Here is a 27785-nt window from a genome sequence, read left to right as displayed (position 1 = left end):
AACCTGCATAAATAAGAAATAGCTCCACGTTTAATACAATGAAGTTTAATAGTTGAAGGAAAAAATACAAGGTGCACGGGCGAATGCAAATATTAATTCCAATAGAAACATGGCGCAGCCACTAATTAGCTTCGCGAATCTCTAAGTAGGGGTGACCGTAGAAAGGTCCGGTTATAAAAGAGATCGCGCAAAGTTGGAAAACCAGTTCGGTGATGGTTCATCGACAACAACGCATCGTTTAGGTAGTATAAGCATTTAGGTGGGTGACGATATTTTCTTCCCCTCGTAGATTATGAAGACACAAGTGTATTATTGATATTCGACAACATCCTTCATCTTTGAACTTGAAAATACTGTGAAACTTGAGTGATCGTGCCCGATATGACAACGTGATTCGTTCTTTAAGTTATTTCATCAAGATTTACTTGAGAAATACAATTACAATCTGATCCCCTTTTATTTCCAGATAACATCAATTATGTCTACGGCCGGACCGGAAATAGTAGCCGGATCAATGGCAGCCGCCTCGACCACCGGATTCTCGGCGACCACTGTATTCTTATCCCTTTTCATTCCTGCTGTCGTTCTATATCTCATTTATTTCCGCCTCTCTAGGCAACATATGCTCAAACTTGCCGAAAGTCTACCAGGTCCACCAGCTTTGCCTATCATAGGAAATGCCTTGGATTTACTTGGAAGTTCCGACAGTAAGTGAAACAGTAATTTTAAATAGAGTAATAATAATATTAAATATAAAATAAAGTAATAATAGTTGACATAATTCATATTAACTTTCGAATTTATCTTATACAATTTGATACGAGAAATGGAGCCGAACAACCCTTAGTTTCGCGAAGAAATGGAAATAACGATTTTGTTTGCAAATTGCAGCCATCTTCCAGAATTTGTTGGCAAAAGCCGCTGACTACAAAGATGTGGTTAGGTTGTGGATTGGTCCCAAATTAGTTGTTTTCTTGTTTGACCCACGCGATATTGAAATAATCCTATCCAGCAACGTGTACATCGACAAATCTGCTGAATATAGGTTCTTCTATCCATGGCTTGGAGATGGTCTTCTCATCTCAACTGGTAAGTTCTCGTTTTAAAGTTCCTCTGTTTCTGTGCTGTATAGCAATCGGTTCAATTAAAAACATACGAATAGTATAGAATGAAGACTTTCCTCATAGCAATAGGTTTCCGGTATTATTTAAATCAACGGTCTATGAATTACAAAATTAAATCATAATTCCACTCTGAAGACAAATATTCTTTGAGTTCTTCGCATACGAATGTGAAGACAAAATAACTTAATCGATTGTTACAATCTCTTATTACGACAGGTAAATAGAAGCAATAAAACATGAAATATCATTATAAGTGTTTTCTGGTGATAGCGAAAGCTAAGCCGGTGAAAGAAACGAGATGTAGTTTCACGAGCGAATGCAGTTATCGTAACTTTCTCGTTGTCTAGATAGCTTCCCCCCTCCTCCCCCCAATCTGTAAGTACCATTTATTCGTACACGTAACAGAGCTTGACACACGTGCACGTAACAACCTCGTGTGTAACCGTCTTAAACGACCAGCACGCATGCATTGACGTAAAACTTTCTTCGCACCCTTTACCACTTCCTCCGAGCAGGAAAAACTTTTGAATTATAAGTAACTGAAAGTATAAAAAGAAGTCAGTATAATTAACGTCTGCAATTTCATTACTGAAATAGGTGGAATAACTAGGAAACGTGTAATTTCATATCTATTGTATATCGTATTAACACATTCTTCTACCGTGCCTTTCTAAATTATTAAGTTAAATTATATATTCATGAGAATATACGTAACACTAATAGGATACCATTATTTTTCATCATATGATTGCAGTTCATATATATTGCAATCTGTCTGTGAAAGACAGATGAAAGTAAAAAGAAAATTTGTCGTTATCGCTTCCAGTGGTTTAATCTTTCTTTTTTGTATATCTAGATAATAACGTGCTGTCTGTGTCTCGCAAAAATATTGATATTTCATAAACAATTAGGTTTTCTTTGAGCCACGCTTTTCCTTGAAGAGATCGTGTATTCTCTTCGAAACTGTTCCTTCGTTTAATCGATACAATTAAGAGTTCTTCCAAAATTTTTATGCACTGAGCTAAATAGATTAACAACTAGATTAACAGATTAACTGAGTTAAAAATGTAATTCCCATACAGGTCAAAAATGGCGTAGCCATCGTAAACTGATCGCCCCAACCTTCCACTTAAACGTGCTGAAGAGTTTTATCAACCTGTTCAACGCAAATGCTCGCGATGTCGTCGAAAGAATGCGCAAAGAAGGTAGCAAAGAATTTGACTGCCACGATTATATGTCCGAACTCACCGTTGAAATTCTTATGGAAACTGCCATGGGTGTCTCCAAGACTACTCAAGATCGTAGTGGATTCGAATACGCCATGGCAGTGATGAAGTACGTATACATTTTTCCGCCCCTCTTACGCAAGCGTTTTCTTCCTCCGGAGAAAGTTCGCCGATATTCCAGAGTGCATGTCCTGTACGAGTTATAACCGGTATTGCATAACAACTGGAAAATGGATACATGTCTTTAACGAATGAAGCGGCGATACATTATGCACGTGTATTACAGGCGAAATTAAATAACGGGTAATTTATTCGTAGGATGTGCGACATCTTGCATCTTCGTCACACTAAAGTATGGCTCAGACCTGATTGGTTGTTCAATCTAACAAAATACGGAAAGGACCAGATCAAATTGTTGGAAATTATCCACGGATTAACCAAGAAAGTCATCTCGCGTAAGAAGGAAGATTACAAGAGCGGAAAGCGTAACATCATCGACACTAGTGTTCAGAAGAACGAAAAGGTAAGGATCAAATCGATCTATAATCGATATACAAAATGAATTATCGATGCGATATTTTTGTAAATTTTAGGGTGACAACGCCACCGTCGTAGAGGGTGTTTCATTTGGTCAATCGACCGGTCTTAAGGATGATTTAGATGTTGATGATGACGTTGGTGAGAAGAAGAGACAAGCTTTTCTTGATCTCTTGATCGAAGCTGGTCAAGAAGGCGTCATCCTTACCGATAAGGAAGTTAGAGAACAAGTCAACACCATTATGTTTGAGGTAGGATTCCAAACAAGACTGACATTCGATATATGTAAATACATAATATAATAATATAGCACGATGGAAGTCAATGAAACGGTATGTTTAAAAAAAGGGACACGATACAACTGCAGCCGGAGCCAGCTTCTTCCTTGCATTGATGGGTTGTCACCCTGACGTACAAGAAAAAGTTATTCAAGAACTCGACGAGATCTTTGGTGACAGTGACAGACCAGCCACCTTCCAAGATACTTTAGAGATGAAATACCTCGAACGTTGCCTCTTGGAAACGCTTCGACTATACCCACCTGTACCAATTATCGCTCGGGAGATCAAAACAGATCTGAAATGCAGTTAGTATCATGATTTTCACATCTTACATTCTTTTTTTTCTACCAAAAGCAGTATTAACAAAAATGAAAATTTCAGTGAGTGGAAACTACACAATCCCAGCTGGCTGCACTGTTGTCATTGCTACCTACAAGCTACACCGACATCCTAGCATCTATCCTAACCCTGATGTCTTCAATCCTGATAACTTCCTACCAGAAAATACCGCAAAACGTCATTATTACGCGTTCGTGCCATTCTCGGCTGGTCCACGATCCTGTGTAGGAAGGAAATACGCAATGCTCAAACTGAAGATCATCCTGTCGACGATCCTCAGAAATTTCCGCATAAAATCTAACTCGAAGGAATCCGATTTCAGACTACAAGCTGATATTATCTTGAAGAGAGCAGATGGTTTCAATATCAAACTCGAACCTAGGAAAGTAGTAGCGGCCACGGCATAAAAATGCAAGGACGATTTAACATAAGAATTTTTATTTCAAAGGAAAATTACAAATCGTGGTAGGTTATAGGCTCCCCGCACAATCACACAGCGGGTGACAAAATACTTAATCACACACGCGAATCGTTAAACGTCATACTTTTCGAGCATGCGCGGGAAACTATTCCCTCAAATTATATGCTTGTGTATAAATGTATGTATATTTCTGTTCATCGTGTAATGTATGAATATATTTACTATTTACGTTGATATTTATCTTATGCAATAAATTATGCATCCACAGCGTTGCAAAATCCGATGTTATGTTTCATCTTTCCTCTGTTTCACCTTTCTGTTTATGTTTTACTCTTAAGAGCTTACAAAGAAACGCTTAAAATAATGACTGCAAAATATAGGCAAGGAAAAAGACACGATGTCGCAGAATTTTTAAAGCAGAATTGCACAGAATGGTCGAATAACTCAGATAGCAACATTAGCGGATACATTGACAATCCAAAGATAAAATTGAAAACTTTGCCCCAAGCTCAGGGAAAAGAAATAAATAAGGTTATTGATGATTTAAAAGCTGCATTACCAAATATAACTCCCAAAGAAGTGAGAAGGTTCTTATTGTCATTATATATACATATAAAATTGAAAATAATACAAACGTATTTATAATATTATTTATTATATTATATTATTATTTATAATATTATTAACTACGACATTATAAATAGGTTTTATATGCCATATCATGAGGCGATACTTCTCGAGTTTAAAGAACAGGGATACCAACAATCATTTGATTATATGACAAAACTTCTAGATTTCGATGAAAAAATTTCAGAAAAAACGCCTGGCTCGTTATCATGGAAAAAACCATCTTTAAAAGATCAACAAGATTTTATAAACTATTTGACAAATGGATTTATTGCGTCTGAAAAGAGTAAGAGGGAAGGTATGAAAGAACATGATTCCACTGAATCTTACTACATATGCTAGTTTATTGATTAAGTAAATGAATAATTTACTTAGGTGACTACTTTGCACAAGCAACGACACTTTTAGATATGGCTCTGTTCTTTCAATCGAAAACGTGGGAATGGTGGTGGATAGCCGACCATCTCTATCAATTTGCCCTTTCAATTGCGAAATTGATAGACGGTGATGATGCTAAAACAATCACGTTGATACGTTATTTATACGGTCGATTTCTTTGTCACGAATGTTGGTATATAGATCTCGAACTTTTCGTATTTTAAAGTTCTGAAAAATAATACTTACGATCATACGCTTAATTAGTACAGAATCCAACAGAAGCTCTAGATCATCTGAACAAGGCACGAAAGGACTCAGAAAACAAAACATGGAACGCATCGGCTAAACTGGGACTAAAGCAACATTGTATCTTCAAAGAATGCAACATTCTTTTGTATAAAACTCTACTGATTTTCGTTCGCACGGAACGTCTCCAAAATCCCCAGTCCGCTTTGAAGGCCTGCATTGAAGCTGTAGAAAGAGCAACCGATGGTAAGTAAGTTTTGTTGACTTCCATTCAAGGATCAGAAAGATAAATAAAATTAGAAAAGTTTCAATGTAAAAATTGGTAGCTCGGTTTAAGTGACTTCGCTTACGAATAATCATTATTAAAGGTCCAAAATTTTGTTGATTTGGGTTGAAACGAAAAGACCATTCCATTATAGATGATTATCGACAACCAAAATGGTTTTGATCATTTATAGCAATTATTTATAACAGTTAAAAATTAACATTTTGTAAATTAATTAAAATTATATTTTTTATCTAAATTTCTTCAAGATTTAGTGATCACAGACTCCAATTTTTGTCAATAATTTCTTTCATATAAATTTTAAATATAACTTATCTTTTATTTCTGCTTCTATCGAAGCACTTATTTCGCATCTACGAATGTAAAGTGAAATGAAGTACAATAAGACTAATTAATACTAAAATGAAAATAAAAACAGCTGGAAACATTGAATATACAAATGAAGTCCTTTACGAGCTCGGGAAATGTTATATCGCCGTAAACGAAATTAAAAACGCATTGCAAAGTTTTTCGAAGTTATTAGCTCTCGCCAAGAGAACTTCAGATATCGAGGGTGTTTGTAATGCGCACATGGAATTAGCTTTTGCGTACAAAGTAATTAAATCCCTTCTTTTGTTTTTATGTGTAATGTAATCTTTCTTAAGATGTAAATGTTACTGATCCTGCTCGCTCATATAGCATCTAAGCGATAGTGACTACACGGAAAAACATTTGCGGATGTGCCGAGAAAACGCTGAAAATTTCGGTCTCCTGGAAAAGCTCGCCGATGCACACTATTACACAGGCGAACACTATTTGAGTCAGGTAAACAAATAAAATAAAAGAAAAACAAAATGCTGTTCTACCTTATTTAAAAAATGTTGCGCTACAATAATTCTACAAAAAAAAATAAGTTCACTCACAATAAAAATATGCACAAAAATATATAAACATACAAATTACATAAATTATTTTAAGTGCTTTGATTTCGTCAAATAATAAAATTGTACAATACTTGCTTTGTACAGTACAAAAGACGAATCAAAATTTCTATTTCTGCAGGGAAAGTTACATTTTTCTACAAAACATTTGGAGAACGCACTAAACCTATACAGTAGACTTGATTTGACTCGCGAAGCTGATCAAGCAAGATGCATTGCAGGAATTTCTAAAGGTTCTTTTACTTTTTAAAAGATATATAATTGTATACTACATGAAGTTATTGTCATGCTCAGTTGTTCACTTCGATGAAAAGAAAACAACAATATAAAATGAAAATACGTGTGTGTTCTCGCACTCTCAATTACGCCCAATATCTTTTCTCAAGTATATGGAAATACATCCACTATTTGCTTTATTTTACATATTTTAACAATTTATAAATATCTACATAATACAAGTTGTATCATGACGTTGAATATTTAATTAATAGATAGATTAAATGTACATATAAGTTATCCTTTACGTATTACAATAATAACTGAGTGCGATAAAAATTTTTAATGTATACATAACGGTGGTATTAATCTTTGAAGGGCAAGAAAGAATCCAGAAATATATCGATTTGTTACTACGATGCGGTGAATATGATGAAAATGCAACGTTGAAACTTTGTCGGTGGAAAAGTTACAGAGAGATCTTTTGGATTGAGGAGACCTTGGGTAATTAAAATTCAATATGAATTTTTTACTCAGTCATCACGTACTACTGTAATGTATATAACTCCTTTTGTTTTTAGATTTGTATTCTTATGATTAATCAAAGATTTCTTAGACAATGATCAAAATTGAGACAAAAAAGGGCGCTTTTCATACTAACACTATCAGTGTGTGTTTCAATCTTTGTTAAAATCAATTACGATATTTGCAAAACTTTCAAAAGATTCTCAGTTTTGATAATTGCACACTTATATTATATACATGTTTTAATGATGTCCATTAGATTTCTCATTAAATACGCTATATGTTTTTCGTTACACTAATTCACTGACTATCGTGTTACGATGGCCATCACTTCCTTTCTTAAATTTTATACATTTAACGGACGTTTACTTAAAATACTAAAACCTCCACGATCTTTATTATTCAATATGTCTTTATTATTCAATAAAAGTCAAATTATATCTCGATTTTGTTGTTTTAGTATCTCACACTTGACTGAATATCGAATATATCATGCACGTATGTAAACCCGTTCATAATTATTGTATCATAATGTAATTTTTTTACGAATGTTTCAGATACAAAGTCAGACTTAGAAATCCAGCATGAAAATTCGGACACGCTTTCATCGTCGTTGTCTTCTACACTTCACAACGATCAAGCAACATCGCGACTCTAAAACTCCATATGTAATAGTTATGATTAATAAAATTTATTACTACAAGTATCCCATTCTTTTATTTCACCTTATACATATCTAACTTTATATTTAAATATAAGAACTTCCTGTTTCTCATTACAATGCCGCGGAAATCATAAACAAGCGACTTGCTTATAGTTAGACTCATCTCTAAATAATATTCTCAAAAAAATTAATTAATTACGTAAAAAATATAAAGATAAGATAACAAAATTAAGACAAAAACAACAACGATGTACGGCGAGCTTATAACGCGAGATTTTTAGTGATGTTAATTCGTCAGTACGTATGATCAATTTATAATAGCAAGATTTAAAAAACTGTAGACTTCTAAAGTAACTTAAACAATTAAATAAGACAAATAAGAAATATCAAATTAAAAATATTATGGGCTAAGAAATCACTGTACTAATAAAATAGTAATAACAAGTCTTGTGATTACATTGCACACAAACGACTATTCAATTCTTACTCGTTGCCATAGAAAAATTAGAAAAAATTAAAAAAGATTTAATAGAATTAAGTAATTAGAAATTAACATTGAAATTGGCCAGATTATACAGAAATCTACCAACCCTCAAAATAATAAACACATTACATTACACATTAGTTAAACACATTACAGATCCCATAATATTATAACCTTTATTTTGCAAAAAATAGCTAACCCATAGAACGACTCTTACATTATATAATTATTAAAATTACCAAGCCATAGTTCTATTTTAAGCTTATAATTATTTTACAGAAAACTTCCAAACCATATATTAATTATACTATTTACTATTAAATAAGCCATTGAAAAACGTTATAAAAGAACAAGAAATAAAATATATCCAAAAGATATAAATCTATTTCCGTTTTTTAAATTAGACTTTTCAAAATATATTTTTCTCAATTTTAGACCATCGAGGATTGATAGCATTCTGTACAACTTGGCCCAAATATCTTCAATTAATGTGCAACGGTAAATTATTTAGAACCTGCATACAATATGTTTCTTGCTTATCTTACTAAGAAAAAAAACAGAATGTAAAAAGCATGGAGATTCCTGTAAATAAAACAGCTAATTACCAAATATAGTAATAATTAGAAATAAGCTTTTTAAGAGTATATATATATAATATAATATAATATAATCTTTTTTGTTGCACAAACAAAAATACAAAAGAGCATTAAATATCGCGCGCGCGCGCGCGCGCGCGCGTGTGTGTGTGTGTATGTGTGTGTGTGTGTGTGTGTAGAAATCGCACACTATTAATCTATGACAACGGATAACGCTTCCACAACGAATTATATGACACAAAATTATAGGCATTTGTGTATGTGATGTAATAAAATATTTTTAAGTGTTTCTATGTTAAAATGAACTCGTATACAAAAGGCTACTAATCTCTGAAAAGTAAAATACCATTGTACACTTCATCTTTTAATTTGAAATATCAATGAAATAATTGTTCCATTTTATACCTTCCATATAAATGAGAATTAATAATATGGTACATCTTCTAAGCAACAGAAGCGGAGGAAACTTGACCTTTTGACTGTGTAAAAACTATATTTAAGTTTTATAAAAAAGTGATCTCATAAATATATATGTATATTTATACACTACTCCACATGTGTTTCACTTTCAGTTTTGGAGTCGTCAATTTTGAGAGATGGCATATCGACAATATTTTGTATTTCACGTGATATGTTTTCCAAAGTCTCCGTTTCGATGGAATCGGTGTCGATATCTATATCAATAACTTCTTGTCGTTTTACAACTTTTGCACTTGCTAAATCAAGTACTTCTCGTAACACTTCTGCTACTGCATTTGCAGAATCGCTCATTGAATCTTTTCGTTGTGGAGAATCTACATCCACGATTTCCACATCATTTCTATTGAAACTCTCATCAGTCGTATCTTCTTCGAGTAATACAGTCCTCTCCAAAACTTCTGATTTTTTTGAATCAGAATCATCTACTTTTATTTGCATTCTATTTTCATTACAGGATATTCTTTTTTGTATCGATTTAGGCGATCTTTGTTCAGCAAGTATTGTTAAATCACCTTCATCATCGGCTATGTCCGTTCCGTTGTTCGTTTCTTTATGTTTAATATCATTTTGTTCAATTTTCTTTGAAACATCAATATCATTTTCTTCCATAATATCCTCAACACAATCTTCACTGAATTTCTTTAAACTTTCTGTATCAATCGTTTGAATCGCTTGCCCGTTGCACATCGCCTCCTTTTGTTCCTTTTCCTGTTTTCCTTTCTCATCATCTTTAATATCTAAAATTTCTTCAACTACTTTAACTTTTTCAACTTCTTCAACCACTTCAATTTGTTTTTCCTCTACCTTACTTTTATCTTCCTCGTTTTCTTGTTTATTTTTTTCATTTTCTCGTTCATTTCCCTCGTTTTCTTGTTTACCTTCTTCGTTTTTTCGTTTATCTTCCTCGTTTTCTTGTTTATCTTCCTCGTTTTCTTGTTTATCTTCCACATTTTCTTGTTTATCTTTCTCATTTTCTTGTTTATCTTTCTCATTTTCTTGTTTATCTTTCTCATTTTCTTGTTTATCTTCCTCCATCTGTTTATATTTTTCTTTATTATTTTCTTGTTTGTCTTCAGAATTACTATGTGAAATTTCCATTATTTCTTCTGAATTCACACATTTTATAGATCCATGAATATTTTTATCAGTTTCATCATTATTATTATAACCCTTTTCTTTTTCACTTTCTTTATTCATGCCTTCTTTAGTTTTAGTTTCATTTTGCGACAAACTTATGATATTTATTTCTGCAACTTCATCTTCTTGTAGATTTTCTGTTTCTTTCTCAGTCTTATGTGTCTGATCATCATCAGATTCTTTCATGATAAGTTTTACATCAACAGCATCTTCTACTGGTTCCTTTTTAGGCGAATTAATATTACTTCCTGTATTAGAATTTATATCTGCACGATTACTTGTGTTAAAATTCTTTTCACTTTCCATCAATTCTTCTTCATCATCTTCTACAGTAATTTTTATAGTCTCAGACAAATCTTCTACCTGATCATCTACTGCTTTGCTTGAACCTGGTGTTTCTTTCATCCAAATTTCATTACTTAATTTCTGTAACTTTAATTGTGGTTGTTTATAGTGTGTCAATTTGTGTGTCAAACCTATAAATTTATTTTCATAACTAGCTCCACATTCATCGCATACATATGTTTGAGTCTTAAATATATCATCTTTATCATCAGATTTTGGGGACTGCAATTCTTGGGAATTTGTAACTGTAGGAAGTTTCGCGAGTTTTTTCGTATTCTTTCTGTTCGTTTTTCGTACATTCTTTTCAAAGTTTTCCTGATCGTTATCGTCATCACATATTTCTATAGTAACAGATGAAGTACTTGTAAAGCTCAATCGCTTTCTCTTTGACACAACATCCTCATTCGATGACGATTCGTCACTCACGTCTACATTACGATTTCTTCTTATAGGAATACCACTTAAAATAGTTTTTAATCTTTTACGATTATACTTATTGTCAATATCTGCATCTGATAAGGATGAGCCAGTTGCTCGTTTATGTCTTGTTAAACGGCGGCCGCTATTTTTTGAAATTTTTGGAATAGAAGAATCTGAATCAGAACTTTGATTAATATTACGCTTACCATCCTTCTGTGTAACTTGCTTTGCCTGTTGTGCAACCAAACTGGACTGTTTTGAGTCAATTTCACTTATTTCTTTTGCATCAGGCTTGTGTTTTTTATTAGGTACATCTTCACTACTTGAGTCCTTATCTGCAGTCCTTAGACTTTTACTAGAACGCTTTTGACTTTGCTTTTCCATATCATTTCTTATATCACTAATTGGCTTACTGGATTTATTTTCATTTGTCAAATTTGTGGCCATTACAACATATGTCTTATTGCCTTCATCATCCTCATCAATCCTATAGAGGTTCTCCTTCTTTATTTTAGAATCTTTTAATACATCTTTTAAAAAAACTGTACAAAGTTTGATTTGTTTGTTGTTTGATACTTCTTTCTCAGGCTTACTTTTATGAATATCCATATTTTTCCAACAACATTTACATACAATTTCTCCTGTTTTATGAATTTTGAATATATCATCATCAGTTTTAATAGAATTATGACATTTATTACAAACTTGCGACTTTGTTTGTTCGTTTAATTTGTTATTTCGAGATCGTGTGCGAGTCATTTCGTCAGAATCACTCTCTGATTCCAGAAATGCGTTTAAATTTATTCTTTTAGATTCAGTGCTGGTAGTTTTGCGATTTACAATGGTTGTTTTTATCTGTAACATGAATATATTGTATTGATTTAATATAATATATAATAATTTAATATAATATATGACTAAATATTACCTTAGGGAAAGTTAAGTAATTTATTTTTTTATCAACTGTATCTTCCAATTTAATTGTAGTTTCTTCACATATGTTCTTTAAATCTACCAATACATCTATCACATATCGGCAAGATAAACATATGAATTTATACTCTCCATAAACATTTCCACTGTTCTAAGAAATATAAAAATCATATGTAAATTATGTATTAAATTACATATCATATAAAATACAATATACAATACAAATATAAACATATTAAATATTATATTCATATGTAATAGAATATTTATAAAAGTAATCAATAAACCACTATATTAAGTATTTTCTACCTTTGTATTAAGGAATTCCTGTATTTTGTAAAATGGATTATACTGTAAGTTCTTCTCTTTACTAATATCAAAGATAAATTCGTTTTTTGCTGGTTCACGACATAGACTACAACACTGTCTGCGAACATTTATTTTTTGCTTTGTAGCACGTTTATATTTTTCTATAAAAGAGCTGCATTGATTTAATTCATATGCACATTTATGACAAATTTTGGTTGGCAATTGATCTGCTTTTAGTACCTATGTAAATAATAAATAATTAGTATGACTGAAAACACAAAAAAGTAAAATGCTTATTAAAGACCAATAAATATAAAAGAAATGTTACAAGGAAATAAAAAGAACAACATAATACATTTCATATATTTATATTGTGACGTTTAAATATATATAGTTACATTTAACTTTGTGATAACTTATGTTTACTTTTTTGTATTAGAAAACAAAACTCACTTCCCGAATGCACAGTTTATATTTAATATAAATGTATCCTAGATTATATTTTATAGAAAAATTACAGCAAATTCAATAAATCATCAATAATAGCACATACTATAACCAGTTAAAGATTTAAAATATAATTTAAATATCTTATAGAAGGCATAGAAGCTCTTAAATCATCACAGAGTATGAAACTATGATCATACAGAGTAACAGAATCAAACATTGGCTTTCAAATTCTCCACAAAATAATATTAATCTTCTATTATTAAAGTTTGTTTATGCAAAATTAATCCAACAGCTTTGTATAACCTCTAATATAAAGTCTGCAAATGAATGACTAAATAAAACATTTATTCCTACTATTTACAATAGACCATTCACTATTAATAATAATAGATCTGTTCATTGTATTTATATGTAATTGTAAGGAAATAGATTTAAGCAAACCCTTTGTTCAAATATTTATGTTTCTTAATATGCACAAATATCGACGCACGCTCAGACTTACTGTAGCAAACTTAATTGAATTCGAATATCTCACTAGCAAATTAGTGATTTTCAAGTAAGAATATTTCTATTACAAAACTACCTTAATAAGTGAGCAGATTTCGAGTTGGTCATAATACATTTGTTTGTTGTCCGCTGTAACATCCAAGAAAACACCTTCATCACTCGCACAGAGAAAACAGTACTGACTTGACATTCTGCCACATAGAACTCAAAGAACAAAAACCGATTGTTTAAATAATAAACTAATCAAATACTCAGAGACATCAATCCGAAAATAACATTAAATTTTAGTTATATAGTAAGTAACAAAATTCATTGAAACGTAGTAGATTGGCGGTAATAGTACTCCACTAAGATGGCGTACAACGTACGCTATGTCGACCTATCGAAACATATATGTTTGCAATATTTTGACCGTTAAATTTGAAACCTTAAACATCAATTACGTTTTAATTACTGTCGTTATGTAATAAAATAATATCAGTATTTAATAATTAAGGTGTCCTAATAAGTAAATAATAATTGCTTTTTCTCTAGACTTTCCTTTATTAAAGTAATTTTAGGTTTTAAACATTCATAACGCTTTTATTTCATCAAGAATGTGCAGACTTAAATATTTTGGTCAATTAAGGTACAAGTATATCTTTCAAAAATATGTATATATCAAAAAACATTGATACTTCCACATCTTCGATCATTTAGTGTTCACGTTGAGACCATTTTTGCAGTGGCGAAAGTGAAAATAAATCAAATATAGATCGATTCTGTCCGTGCAATTGTTCGATACGAACTTTTATATTATCTAATATTGACCTAAGAAATAGAAAAAAATATTATTTATAAATATTCCTTATTGAATAATAATTAAACAATCTTATTCGTTATTTGTAAAAAGAATATTTTGCTAAAATTAATTGGAGGCTTAATTACCTGAAGGATTCTGTCATGTCTTCAGAAAACTTGAATAAATCTTGCATGTAAGTATTTGTTAAATCCGTAAAACGTTTTTTAACAATAGCATTCATTTGATCATTTCCTTGTTTTATTTTCTCCAACTTCGGTTGTTCAGTCGGATCTTTAATGCCGGTCATTGTACTTAATTGCTAAACAGGAAAGAATTGAATAAAAATGTATTCCCTATAAGATAAAACGTGCCATAGTATAGACGAGATGGAATATCCCCCTCTTAAAATTACGCAATGCCTTGTAACGGTAAGTTTCAGTTTGACCAATTCAAAGAACACGCGCGAAACAGTATACATGAATACACGTGGGTGGCATGACGTAAGAGTCAGACATATTGAGTATTTACAATGGCCTCAGTACGACATACACATGTTGTATTTTTAAAAAATGTTCAAGAAAGATTATGTTTGTATATAAATTCAATCCTCATATGCACTATGTAACATGAATAAATTATAAATAACTTTGAAAAGCTTTGTTATGGAAGACTAGATACACATATGTATTTATAATAAATCATTAAATGAGAATATTGCTTCAACTGAAAATTCATTTAATACATATTTTCCCTTCATTAAATTGACTGTAAACGCACAATTAGAATTTGTCTAATACAAAACTATCAAGTAGGAGGACTACTGCGATTCTACCTTCATATAGAATATTTATTTAAATACGCACACGATACGCAATGCACACAATAGCTGATGGTCGGTCGGTTCTATTTTGCACGATCTGGACCATTGGACAGGAATTATCACCAATTTAACCAACGTAGACGTCACTGTGAGAGCCGACAACGAACGCAGAACAACGTCCTTTGTCCTGCTTCGTGCGGTACTATAATTTCTAAATTTAGTGATTGCTCGTCTACGAATTATTGTTTTCGTCGATCAGGGTAGTTCAACATTAGAACTACTGATCGAACTCAGGGTTAACGGTTTCTGCGCGTTCGCGGGTTTATCTACCGACGCGCGCAGTTCACGCGGGTAAAATTTTTAAGTTTAAGTAAAGATAGCACGTACATCGAATATTATAAACTTATTTCGAAAGGAGTAAACAATCGAATTATAAATCTTGCTTTCAGTCAGACACTCGACTCATAAATAACAATTTGCATTATCTGTTTTTTCTTTGGCTGGGTATTATTAGCATTCGCAGCTATATCACGAAGCACAGCTTCTACTGCTTCTTCCCATTCTTGATCTTTCGAATCTTCTCGATTAAAAGATGTTGACCATTTTAAGCGCGGCATTGATATCACTGTCAAAACTTTTCTAAAATTAACAATAATATGAAAACATTCAAAGATTATTATTATAAACAATATAATTCATCATGATTACCTAAGATCTGAATGCAGCGCGGACATATCGCCTCCAGCCTGTTCACCTAGTCTGCGAATAGTTTCAGCCAATGGCCCACTGAGCCTTTGCAATCTTCTCCATGATTGAGCATATTGTCGACTTACAAGCTCAATAATGGTACTCGTCAACGCCAAACCAACCAAGATATATAGAGTACATAGTAACGTGTATTTCGGTTTCTCTATAAAAAGACGATAACAGAAGGCATATAAATAATAATCTATAAATACGCACTACGTGGGTACGAATAACAGTATCTTTTCGAACGTAAAGTAAAAACTACGTATTACGTCGTGGGTTCGCGTGATATTTCAAAAACTCTTTTAAGTGTAACATGTATTTTAATACTTACTCGGTACTAAGTCACCGAATCCTATCGTGGTCATAGTGACAAAACAAAAATAAAATCCATCAAAAAAATTCCAGTCATCTTCCCATAACATGAACATACCTGCACCGCAAGCGAGGTATAAAAAAAGTAAAACAATCGCTGTAAATGCTCCTATAAAAAGAATATGCAACTTTATATTTTTGTATAAAAATTTATAATGCAATTTGTATAACGTGCAAAAAAACGATATATAATAATATCAAGAGTATTTAGATTATGAATATACTAATTCGAATATAAAGTTAGTTATCGTTTTATTGGGTTGGCAACTAAGTGATTGCGAATTTTGTCAATACCACCTAATGGCTTTCTCTATTTAATACTTTCTCTATTGAACTTAACATAATTCAAATGAGTTAATCGAACTTACCAAGCGATCGCCTTCCTGCTAAATTTGTCGGAACGCAGGGAAAAGAAAAGTGAAGCGGGAGTTTCGATTTTAGGGTTAATGCGATTTTAACTACACCTCTAGCGAATAGTTTCCCCCAATCAGCTATTACTATCAATGTCAAAGGTATGCCAACGAATGCGAATAAGATGCAAAACATCCTTCCCAGATTAGTAGATGGTACAACGTTCCCATATCCTTAAAACAACAAAAGAAAAAAAAAAGAAAGAACAACCAAACAAACAAAAATATAGAAACAGTATTTGTAATTCGTCCACTTAATCTATCTATGAATTTCGTGTTTTTAAAATTACATTAATTCGTACCTAATTGTATTATATGTTAGGAAACTGTTACAAGCACAATCTCTTGATCGTCATAAATCAACTTAGATTTAAATTACACGTTTAATTGTTATTCATTACCAATCGTTGTAAGAACAGTGCTTGCGAAAAATACGGCTTGAAAAACACTCCATCTTTCAGTTACGATCGGCTGTAAATCTGTCGTATCTCGATTTTCTTGGTCTATTGTATCTGTCACGAAGGAGACCAACAAACCACCTTGTGCTGCTTTCTGGACTGCCTCTTCGTAAGCACGTAATTTTATGCTAACCTGTAAACATCCCTTACATCGCATTCTTTCTAACTATTCAAAAACGATTGGTACGTTTCAAAATATCGGTTCGATTTTGATCACCTCCATCAAGTGAGTATTTCGAATCGAAATTTGAAGGTGCACCATCAATGTTGAAATTACCGACTTACCAATGTGCGCAAATTTGACACATCGGTATTGTTGGAAACCGCATTGACAAATGAATATCTTTCAGCACGTAAATTGGCGCGCAAAACTTCCAAACGTGCTAATTCTGCCGGAAGTTCGATATGCCGAAAAACCTGTTAATGAAAACTATAATAATAAATTCCAGCGAATTATTTTATGATTTATATATTTCAACATTGTTCTAGAATTGCATAGCTCTAATGTAAGAAATTAACTTTGTTTACTAACGACATTTAATACACTTGTTTGTAAACCTCTTGACTCTCAAGTGGATGGTCCTTCAATATCATTTTACGTGCTTCAAATATATGTTCGGTTTGCATTTTGATAATATCCCTAATTATTTTATTCTGTGAGTTTATTATTAGGTAATATTCTTTTAAAGATAACATACAAATTCATTTTTTAAAAATTGCAAACTAAAAGATAAACAATATATGTAAACGTTTAACAAAGGAGGTTAGTATTAATCGCATCAAGCCATGCGATTGGTCAATTGCTAAAAATAAAGACATCAAATGGAAATCCAGATCCGCGTTGTTATTTCTGTAAATATTACATTCTATAAACTTGCGTAAATAAATATTTAAAAAATTGGAATATTCATTGGTATGTTTAATAATATCAATAAAATATCATTTGTCATTAAAAATCTTTCTATACGTTTTTACATTATTTATAAGATTCCTTTAACGCATAATTATTTATAAAAGAGTAATTTTTCATCCAATTGTTCTTTTCATATTTAACAGCAATTTTATATAATTATTTCACGAAAATTGCAGTAGCTATTTCTATTTAATTTTTTTAATTTAAACATGCACGTTTAAAAGTTTAACTTACTAAACCACCAATTGCTGTATAAAACATCAATGCAATCAAAAGTCCAACGTGACCAGCGATCGACTTGATTTTTTGTATATGTTGCTTTTGAAACAATCTTCTTTCTTCTGTGGTTTGTTCGACATTTTCTTCAGTAAATCCCACAGATAAATCAGACTTTTTGATGGACATTTTAAACACACACGTTTTGCGAAACACGTAACTGCTTCTTATACTCGAGGGAGACTGATTGGGTTCACCCGAATCTTCTACAATCACTTCGGTTATTTCCGTACGGAAGAGCGAAGGAACTGTGGTCTTAAAACTTCGCCCAGAATTCAATTTTGTCAAGTATCTTTAGATATGATCGATATTACATATTTTTAAGCAGTGCCTGCTGTTTGATAATTACATGATCTTCTCCTATCATATACTTAAATTTTACTTATTTAAATTCATTCTAATCTTTTCAATCATTCTAATATTTTATTCTTGAAAATATTTCAATTAGCAATCCAAACATACCAAAATTTTTAATTTTTTATACTACATTCACGATAATTTATTATGAACACATTTTCGTGGAGATTTAAATATTTTGTAATTCAGATTGACCTATACTAAAAAAATATGTTGATAATACTGCAATGATATGTTATTTTTAATATGGAAATATGTAAGTACTTACATACATTGTACATATATTTTATAAAAAGTATACAATTTTTGCAAGTAAGCGCTCTGCGTACAGTCGGTAATGAAGTATTACGAATAGACTGCGATTGTCATGTTCGAAAGAAATTTGCAATAAGGAAACGAATAATTATTCAAACAAAAATAGCAGCGATCGCTAGATAATTGGAATAACATCCGTGATGTTATTTGATTATAAATTTAATAATTAAGGTCAATAACTACTTTTCGTGAGTATACCTTATGTATATACAAACAGTATATAACAGTTTATACAATATTATTATAACAGTTAATGAAATAAAAATAAATCAGGTATTAATTATAAAATACATTAAAATACATAAAGTTTAGTATTGCATTACGATATAATAAAGATGCAAAATGTTACGATTAAAACATGCAAGCGAATATGGCATTTTGTTAGGTTATTGAATCAATATCTATAAACATTCTACTTTATTCTTAATTAATTACATAGAGTATCTATTGTTTCATTCAATTTCCATAAGATTAAATTGTATTAACATTTATAATTATGTTACATAGATAGACAAATATCTTTCAAATGTGATTACTGTGTAAATTTTTTAATTTGTATCAATGTAATATGTTCTGTAATAAATATATTTTAGATCATGACAGCAGTGAAAGTTCATGGTGGAATTGACATTTTGAGGCTTCCTGTTAATCAAGAAGAACATGTATTTCCTCCATGGCATATCAAATACACACAGTCGCACATACTTCATTCTAAATGTTCTAGGAGTGAAAATGGTTGTGGCGATAAGGATGCTGATGCCTGTCAATTTTGCATGTACATTAGATAACTTTGATTATGTATAGAATTGTGGTGAATTATATCATATAAATACTTCTACAGTTTCAGCCGCACTTTAGAATTACCACACATGCCAGACATGGTATTTCCAAATAATATATTAACTTTAAAACATCAGGATGGTGCATCCATGCAATTCAATGCATTAGATGCTTTGAGAACTGTATCAAATGGAAAAATTAATATTCAATTAGCATGTGCAGAAGCTTGGAAAGAATCCAGGTACAGATATGTATACTCAAATGTGTTCACTTTATTTATCAATATATTTTCTAGTAGTAGTAGTAATACATGTATGTATATATATTATTCCATAGATCAGAAAGCAGTGAATATTTGGAAGAAAAAGTAAAACCATTTGATTGGACATTTACCAGTAATTATACTGGGACGATATCTAATTTTGAAATTCAGGAAACTAATGAACGAATTGATGTGGATAAATTAAAAAGGAGAGATAAAATTCTGTTTTATCATGATTTAACATTGTTTGAAGATGAACTTCATGACAATGGCATTGCAGTTTGCTCTGTAAAAATTGTAAGTCACTATATGAACACATTTGTTCTAAAAAAAAATTTTTGACTTCATTTATCCTAATTTTATTTACTAATTTCAATAGCGAGTTATGCCAACTAGCTTTTTCATTTTATTGAGATATTTTCTGAGAATTGATGGTGTAATGTTGAGGATAAATGATACGCGGCTGTATCATGAATTTGGTCAAGATTATATATTAAGAGAATATACATCAAGAGAAGCCAGGGTTGAAGAAATACGCGTAAGTAATTGTTTAATATCGTTTTAATACAAACAATACTCTAGAACAAAACTATGACAGCTCATGTTTTATCCATACCAATAATATGACATGTCAGTGTCAAAATTTATATTGCCTCTGTATCAGAGAGATATTAATGCAATGACAAAACATTTTTATTTTCATTTTTTTGTTAATAAAAGTTTCAATAAAATATTACATACATATTAAATTTATTTTTTGCTTGTCCTTTTAAAATATACTGTGTTTCTTTTAAGATATAGACTGTGCTTTTTTACACATACTGTTTATTGATATTTTATTGATAACCAAACTCCCGAGTTTCTATGAAGTTCCTGCTCTACAACGTAAACAAAATAATAATTAAAATAAACCACAAATTAATTTTTTCTAGGTTCCACCATCACTTTTTGTAGAGCCAAGCGAAATAGCACCACATTTACCCTTAACTGGATGTCAGTACCATAAGCTAGTAATGATGTCAAGTAAAACAGAATTAGTCACAAACAACGACAACGAATTGGTTAATGAAATAGTAACAGCCAGTGTGACAGCTAGAGCTAATATAAGTGAAATAGATAATTCTGTTACCTAAAATTTCCATTTATATGTAAATATATCACAGTCTGAAACAACCAAATGTGCATTTATTGAAAAAAGACATTGCCGTGTAACCTTCCATTGTGTGTGAATTTTCCATTTAATTAACAATAAAAAATTTCTAATTCGATATATGATATTTAACATATGAATAATGCATCCAAAATGTTCTAAATAAATGCTTTTTCAGTAATATATCTAGTACCATTATAATTGTTTTATTCCATCATTTAACAATTGTATAGAATTGTCACATTTTATATCTGTAAAATATAGTAGAATCTACTTTTATTTCTATGTTTTGGAAGAAGATGCTGCTTCATTTAAATTTTCATCATATCGTCTTCTAACAACTGTATTTATCCACAAAAGCAATATTTTATTATATTTGTGTTCACTTATGCAAGTAATTCTGTTTGCGAGAAAATATAGTTTGGCATTGAATAAATCTTCACATGTAATTTCTTCACTTGATTTCTTTGTATACATAAAATCAAATGTACAGTAACCTACTGCGTGTACATGAGCACAACGTTTTAGTTTTCTACCCAATGTCCCATTATTTGTCTCCAGTGACCAATTATGTTCAAAAATCTATATAATAAATGTGTACATTAATATTATCTTCCTCTTTCATATATCACAGTTAAAATTACATTTTATTACTTACAGCTATATCAGATATACTTGTTTCAGGAGAATATATAAATTTTGGACGGGGATTTGGTAAATGTTTTGGGCATTTTTGAGTTTTTAACGATTTAATATCTATATTCTTTGCACATTTATTATATTTAGTGTCAATTTTCTTTCTTCGCAGTGCAGCTCTTTTGAAATCTTCTTTCTCATAATAAATAATAATATTTCCTGTTCCATCATCAACTATAACAATTTTTATTTAAATTACTTGTTAAGGCAAAGGCCTTTATTAAAGCTTACAGATATTATTTGTCAATTCATATAGTTTATATTACTTACCATGATATTCATAATATTTAGGATCTTCAGTAACATCTATCACAAATCCGACTATTTCTATTTTTCTTATTTTAATATAAGGCATATTAAGAGGATGAAATTTGACATGTTTACCCTCAAAATAAGGTATAAATCTATACAATTCCATTATTAAGAAGGGTTCAAAAATTTCTATATTATCTAAAATAATTTACTGTGCTTGTAATAATATATAATATTTATATAATGATATATTTAAAATTTATACTACTTATCAATTATTGCATTTAATATTTTAATCCACCTTCAAAATTTTTATGTTTGAAATTGACCCACTCTTTTTCATCAGATAGATATTGGGGAAAATCATAATCTCCTTTGTATGAAACAAAATCTTCGTTGATTTCTTTTGGTAAATCCGTCCAATTCATTAGATCTATATTTGCTATTTTTATATTTTATAATTAAAAAGAATATATAATTTAAAAGAGAATCTAGAGAAATTCACTATACAACACATTTTATTTCAATATAAATAACGTTTAGAAAATTTAGCAGTATGTATTAAGTGTTTACATTCACGTATGTTGAGATGAAAGATTTGGCGTGAAGAAGTTTGTTACCAGTAGAAAAGCACTTGAAAGATTCAAGTCTTTATTTTAAGCAATATTGAATTTGAACGTTTGCCACTAGAGTGCGCTGTTAGTTCAATTTTAAAATTGTAATCTTGGCGCTGGATGAATTTTAAAATACATCAGGTAAGTACCAGGTAAGTAAATATCAAGTACAAGTAAGTATCAGGTAAGTAATTTGAAAAGATAAAATGCAAAGCGAATTGAAATTAAAAAATTATTTATTTATATTTTTATTAAACATTACAAATGTAAGTGATGCAAAATAGAATGAAAATAAATAAAAAATAAAACATTAAAAATCAGTTTACAGTCAAATAGACATAGATAATTTAAATTTTTTACTAAACTTATATGGAATCAATACTTATATGCAACGTATAAGCAAGATATTAAAAGAGATGTAAGAATATTCATTGTCTTTTAGTATAAAACAACAAGAATCTTTGTTTTCAAATTATATTACAAAAATTATGTTATAAAAATGTTCTCATTTTACGAGAATGTGCAACTTGTATTGATAGAACATTTTTGAATGATAGTAAATGACATCAGCAGTGTTTGCATCTATGAATAGCTGAATGATCAAAGGTACGGACACACAGTGTTTCCTTCGGTTGAAACCGTAATTGCTGTTACCAGTCGTATTGTATCGCAGTAAACTACCGCGGATCAAGTCCCGTGTGCATTGTTCCTTTACACACCGTCTGACCTTGGGAAGGTCACGCCTGTTACACGCACCTCGCATTCCTCGAATCCCCCGCGTTCCATTCTTCGTGGAGGCAAGCTTACTTCGATAAGCAATAACGTCTCATTTCATGCACACTAATATATACTTGTGAATTAAATAGCGGATTCCAGTTTTTTGTTTTGGTTTGTTATAATTTAAATATAAAGTGGAAGTCTAATATTGTTATAAAAAATAATTAGTTTAAGAATATTTCCTTCAAAAGCAAGGATTCTTTAATTTTCGTTGTTTCAACCAGATAATATGAACGATTCTTAATAAAACAGATCGTTCTTAAAATTTCAGCAATTTGTGTTTGTAGCATCTCGTATGCATGTTTTAATAAGCATTCCGGTTACTGACACATGATGTACGATATACCGTAGAAAAGCAAGTGAATGCTAATGATAAAACTATCAAAAGTTTCCTATAAGTTAACCTAGAAAAATTTATTAGGTTACATTCTCTAATGTTTAAAAATGTTTGCAATTCATTTCTATGTAAATAAATAAATAATGCACCCTTTATTTATTTGTCTTTCATTCAATAAACGTTAAAAACGAAGATATGTACTATTATCTTTTCTTTATTATCATATGCGTTTCTAGTGTAATAGGTGTTTCGAGTAGGTGGCGCCACGAGTAATCTTTCGGCCCGCGAAGAATTCAAAATACATTAAAATTTTAATTTGAAAATTTGCGCCTCGAAGTGTAATGAGAAAACAAGAATAAAGTACAAATAGAAATTTTTTCGACAATATCGATCTATCAAGAAAAACATTACAATATCCAAACACGAAAAGGATGCACTGGAAGATTGCAATGGCAAGGAGACAGCCTTTTCTGGTTGATCTAGCGATGTAAAAAGGTAGAGGAAGGAAGAAGAAGCGAAGCGAATCAATCGTTGTTCGACCAACATTGTGACACGATATAAGTACCTATGAAAGAAACACGTAGAAAAACTGTTGAGCTTCGTAACATAACCGAAGAAAGAAACCAAGACAGGGTTAGCGACAATGTCAAGATTCTTTCGAATCAATGACTTTTACTTAACTTTAAACATTTTTTAAATGAGCAATTTAAATTAAACCATTACTTCATTTTTAACTTGATCTTCATTTATAAACTACATTATTTTATTATAATTGTTCCTATAATCGTTATTGTTCAGAACTCATTCGTTGTTCAAACGTCGTGACTTTAGAACAATGTGTTCGTATATAAATTGTATCTGCTGTTTGTATTATGCGTGTTAACAAATTATATAAGGTAACTTTTGCTTTTTTTTCTTGTTATACCCATTACTGACAAAATTACCGAGAACGGAAGCGAGCTCTCATAGTCTCCTTCTATCTATATCGTTTGTCTAGTTCTCATTAGCGATGAACCAACATCCGTTTGCGGAGCTCATTATAGCATTTATTATAAATTCAATACCGCGCGACCATTAACTCACGAATATCAATATTATATTACTGTAATCAGGATTGCGAGCAATTAACAGTACAGTATACATCAGGACAATATTCTTCTATCGAGTTCTTGAATTCTTTTCAAAGATAGGATCCTAAATCGATCCCGTCGCTATTTCGCACATTAGCGATGTAGTTGGGACGTGACAGCCCTCTGTGATGTTCAAGGTTTCATACCACTTTCAGATCTATTTAATACAATTGGTGTTACATTAACAACAGTCTTGTTTACAAGATGAATTTCATAAAAGACAGAATTAACAGAAATCAGAGATGATACTTAATGTTTGCTTTGCCATTGAAAATTGACAAGGAATCGATCACAGGCACGATTATAATTGCTGATTCCTAGGAAATAATTCCTACAGAAGAAACATTTACAGTATTCTGTTGTAAGATTTTAAATGTACTGTCTACATTCCGATGATACAAACTAAGACAAAGCCAAAAAAACTCCGCGGTAAATGAAGTTTTTTCATCGGTAACAAGTGTCTGGAGTTTGAGAAATGTATGAAAGAATCGTTGTTGAAACGTATAATTTTCTGTTTTAGGTGCATGATAGAAGATTCTTTCTTCTAGGAGCCAACAATTTTGGCATGCATCATTTTCGTTATGATGCATACAAGCCCTTCGTTTGTTACCGAGAAGTAAGAGGAAGCTTCGCGTGGCGTTCGTTCCCATCGCTGAGCATTGCTACCTCGCACGCTGCCATGATGCGTAGGTGTTTCCGGCCGGCTGAAGCACGGGCATCTGCTCGATCTCTCGTGCGCTCAAGAACGAAGAAAGAGAAGGAGAAAAGACCGAAGAAGGAAAAGGAAAGGAGAGAGAGACGGAGAGATGGAGAGAGAGAAAGAGGGCGATTAGAGAGAGGAAACAGCAACACACGGCGTCAAGCAATAGAGAGAGAGAGAGAGAGGGAGAAGAACGAGCCGACAAATAAGGGAGCTAGCGAACAGAGCGAGAAAAATAGAGTCAGTCAGCGGGTGAGCGAGTAGAAAAGCAGGATGCGAGTGGAAGGACGCCGGCCGTGGAGAGAGCAACCAAGAGAGAGAAAGAGAGAGAGAGGGAGGATATACTCGGCCGGAAGCAGTTACTCGTGCGATGTAACGAAAATATCAGCCGTCCGTTTCGCAATCGGCCTACCCGCGTTCGCCGAGTTTAATATAGAACACTCGCACGCCCTGTCGCGAAAACATCACACTAACCTCGCTAACCGCACGTTGCTATTGCATTTATCGCATCAGATCGAGAAAAAAGATCCCGTTCATCCTCCTCTGTATGATTCGACCGAAGCTGCGTCGACGAAAAGAAGACGTCTGCACAGTGTCCAGGTACTTTAAGGCGCACACTAAAGCACGGATAACCTTCTCTTTTGAGGATAACCGAATCCGTGCGGTTACTTCCACATATCGTGTCCTTGATATTTGTCTTCGATGCATGAGAATTCGATAATCGGATGCAACTTGCACGATTTTTTCTATCTTTCTTAGTTCTCGCGACTTAACTTCAACGAAGCGAATCAAGATTGGGTTTATTATCAAAATATGTATCCTATTTTTTTTTTTAGGAAGTATGTATATCGATTGTTTTCATTGATGGATCATTTTAAATACACGTTTCCTTTCCACTGGATCGCGAAAAACGTATCGCGAACTCGCTCATTCTAATCTCTCTTTCACGGTAATAAATTTCTGTATATTGTATCAGTACAATATTGAGCTTAATCTGTCCTATTAGATCGTAAGTCATATTTGTGTAACCGATGGCTCGTAGATCTTTCCCTCTTCCTTCTTCCCTCCCTCTCTTTCTCTCCACGTGACCTTGGCTCTCCCATTACCCTGACGCGATAATAAATTCTTACGACGGATCCCTATAAAATCGCTCGGCGACGAACGCTTCTCGCCTTCGTTTCGTCCCCGGATGCTTCGCTTTTAATTCCCTGTCCGATAAACCTGATCGACCGTAAAAGCGTCTGGCTGCTTCAGATACCTCGATCGCACTCCACTCATTGAAAATTTCACGATCCTCTCTCTCTCCGCTACTCGTTCGTTTTCGTGAAATGTTTATCAGCAACTCGCGCGCGAGTGACAGCCGCGATAGCTCGTTCCATCCTCCGTTCCACCTACCACATGCACGAATCACTGATCAATACAACGTTCGTAGAACGACACTGGAAATATCACACGATTCTCGGAATATAGCGAGCATTCCACGAACACCTCTCTATCAGTCTCGATTCTTTTCCCGACCGCATTATTGGTTCGGATTTTTGCGTTTCCGGGACGATGCGCTTCGAACGCATGTGTACAATGGTCGCTTCTATTTGACTCTTCTGTCGTGTCGAATGGCGCGTTCGATCACTCAGACTGCTGCTTCAATGGAACATTTCCGAGTTTCGCATGACGCGAGAAAAACTATCGAAGTATTGTGAACTAATCAGGGCAAGGATTCACTCTGAATTAAGTTTGCCTCGTCCTCTTTCCAACAATCGATCTCTTATGTCTTAGGAATCGAACTATCGACAAACCATCCTTCTGACGAATAAAATCTCACGCGTATCTACACGAAGACCATAGAGCAAGAATAGGATAAGTCACATTTAGCAATTTGGAAGTCCGATATCTTATCAACGTAACATCATCAATTTCTAACCTACTGCTAAAATGCTTATCTTCTGGTCGATGGATTGGATGTTCTCTCTTTTAAGTACGTTATATCAATGTACACGCTTTTAATCGCTGAATAACATCAAAGTTAAAAAATCAACAACAGAATTGTTCTTGTCACGCCCTTTCCCTGTAATCTTCGTATACTTGAACGTTCTAATGTATTCATGAAAACGATAGTTCGTTAGAGCACGTATCCGCTGTAATCATAGACTAACACGTATTTCCTTGTTGTTTAGAATTGCATTT

General features: G+C 32.2%; 6 protein-coding genes across 9 annotated transcripts; 3 read left to right on the top strand and 3 right to left on the bottom strand.

Annotated features, from left to right (window-relative positions):
• Positions 1 to 139: 139 nt before the first annotated feature.
• Positions 140 to 4211, top strand: LOC100652170 (cytochrome P450 4g15). Its single transcript, XM_003399563.4, has 8 exons — positions 140 to 259; positions 467 to 707; positions 892 to 1089; positions 2207 to 2459; positions 2669 to 2873; positions 2944 to 3138; positions 3236 to 3473; positions 3550 to 4211. Exons 2-8 carry the CDS (start codon positions 479 to 481, stop codon positions 3912 to 3914), a joined length of 1683 nt encoding a protein of 560 aa, XP_003399611.1. The 5' UTR covers positions 140 to 259; positions 467 to 478; the 3' UTR covers positions 3915 to 4211.
• LOC100648292 lies at positions 4211 to 7832 on the top strand. The gene is made up of 9 exons (XM_012314647.3): positions 4211 to 4515; positions 4633 to 4853; positions 4931 to 5122; positions 5198 to 5425; positions 5884 to 6059; positions 6144 to 6269; positions 6507 to 6618; positions 6980 to 7105; positions 7684 to 7832. The coding sequence occupies exons 1-9, from the start codon at positions 4211 to 4213 to the stop codon at positions 7782 to 7784; spliced, it is 1587 nt and encodes a 528-aa protein (XP_012170037.3). The 3' UTR covers positions 7785 to 7832.
• On the bottom strand, positions 6760 to 15497 carry LOC100648176 (myb-like protein X). Its single transcript, XM_012314463.3, has 6 exons — positions 15096 to 15497; positions 14379 to 14551; positions 13528 to 14261; positions 12495 to 12734; positions 12181 to 12336; positions 6760 to 12107 (listed from the first exon to the last, which is right to left on the bottom strand). Exons 3-6 carry the CDS (start codon positions 13639 to 13641, stop codon positions 9417 to 9419), a joined length of 3201 nt encoding a protein of 1066 aa, XP_012169853.2. The 5' UTR covers positions 13642 to 14261; positions 14379 to 14551; positions 15096 to 15497; the 3' UTR covers positions 6760 to 9416.
• A 613-nt stretch (positions 15498 to 16110) lies between these two features.
• LOC100651726 (TIP41-like protein) lies at positions 16111 to 21118 on the top strand. 4 transcript variants are annotated; one of them, XM_020866070.2, is made up of 6 exons: positions 16111 to 16248; positions 19497 to 19678; positions 19745 to 19924; positions 20020 to 20242; positions 20325 to 20483; positions 20878 to 21118. In XM_020866070.2, the coding sequence occupies exons 2-6, from the start codon at positions 19500 to 19502 to the stop codon at positions 21076 to 21078; spliced, it is 942 nt and encodes a 313-aa protein (XP_020721729.1). In that variant the 5' UTR covers positions 16111 to 16248; positions 19497 to 19499; the 3' UTR covers positions 21079 to 21118. The 4 variants fall into 4 exon arrangements, with proteins under 4 accessions (XP_020721729.1, XP_012169850.1, XP_012169851.1 ...); XM_012314460.3 differs by lacking the exon at positions 16111 to 16248 and adding an exon at positions 18910 to 19091; XM_012314461.3 differs by lacking the exon at positions 16111 to 16248 and adding an exon at positions 18911 to 19074.
• LOC100652290 (TWiK family of potassium channels protein 7) lies at positions 16122 to 18446 on the bottom strand. Its single transcript, XM_003399564.4, has 5 exons — positions 18190 to 18446; positions 17328 to 17459; positions 16986 to 17175; positions 16543 to 16758; positions 16122 to 16283 (listed from the first exon to the last, which is right to left on the bottom strand). The coding sequence occupies exons 1-5, from the start codon at positions 18358 to 18360 to the stop codon at positions 16123 to 16125; spliced, it is 870 nt and encodes a 289-aa protein (XP_003399612.2). The 5' UTR covers positions 18361 to 18446; the 3' UTR covers position 16122.
• Positions 20489 to 22677, bottom strand: LOC100648064. Its single transcript, XM_048410708.1, has 4 exons — positions 22345 to 22677; positions 22062 to 22241; positions 21754 to 21965; positions 20489 to 21677 (listed from the first exon to the last, which is right to left on the bottom strand). Exons 1-4 carry the CDS (start codon positions 22469 to 22471, stop codon positions 21378 to 21380), a joined length of 819 nt encoding a protein of 272 aa, XP_048266665.1. The 5' UTR covers positions 22472 to 22677; the 3' UTR covers positions 20489 to 21377.
• Between the last annotated feature and the right edge of the window lie 5108 nt (positions 22678 to 27785).

Source organism: Bombus terrestris, chromosome 12 (assembly GCF_910591885.1).
Source record: "Bombus terrestris chromosome 12, iyBomTerr1.2, whole genome shotgun sequence".
In the NCBI taxonomy this organism is placed as follows: domain Eukaryota; kingdom Metazoa; phylum Arthropoda; class Insecta; order Hymenoptera; family Apidae; genus Bombus; species Bombus terrestris.
Note: the sequence above shows the minus strand (reverse complement) of the source record. Positions and strands in the feature narration are given on the sequence as shown.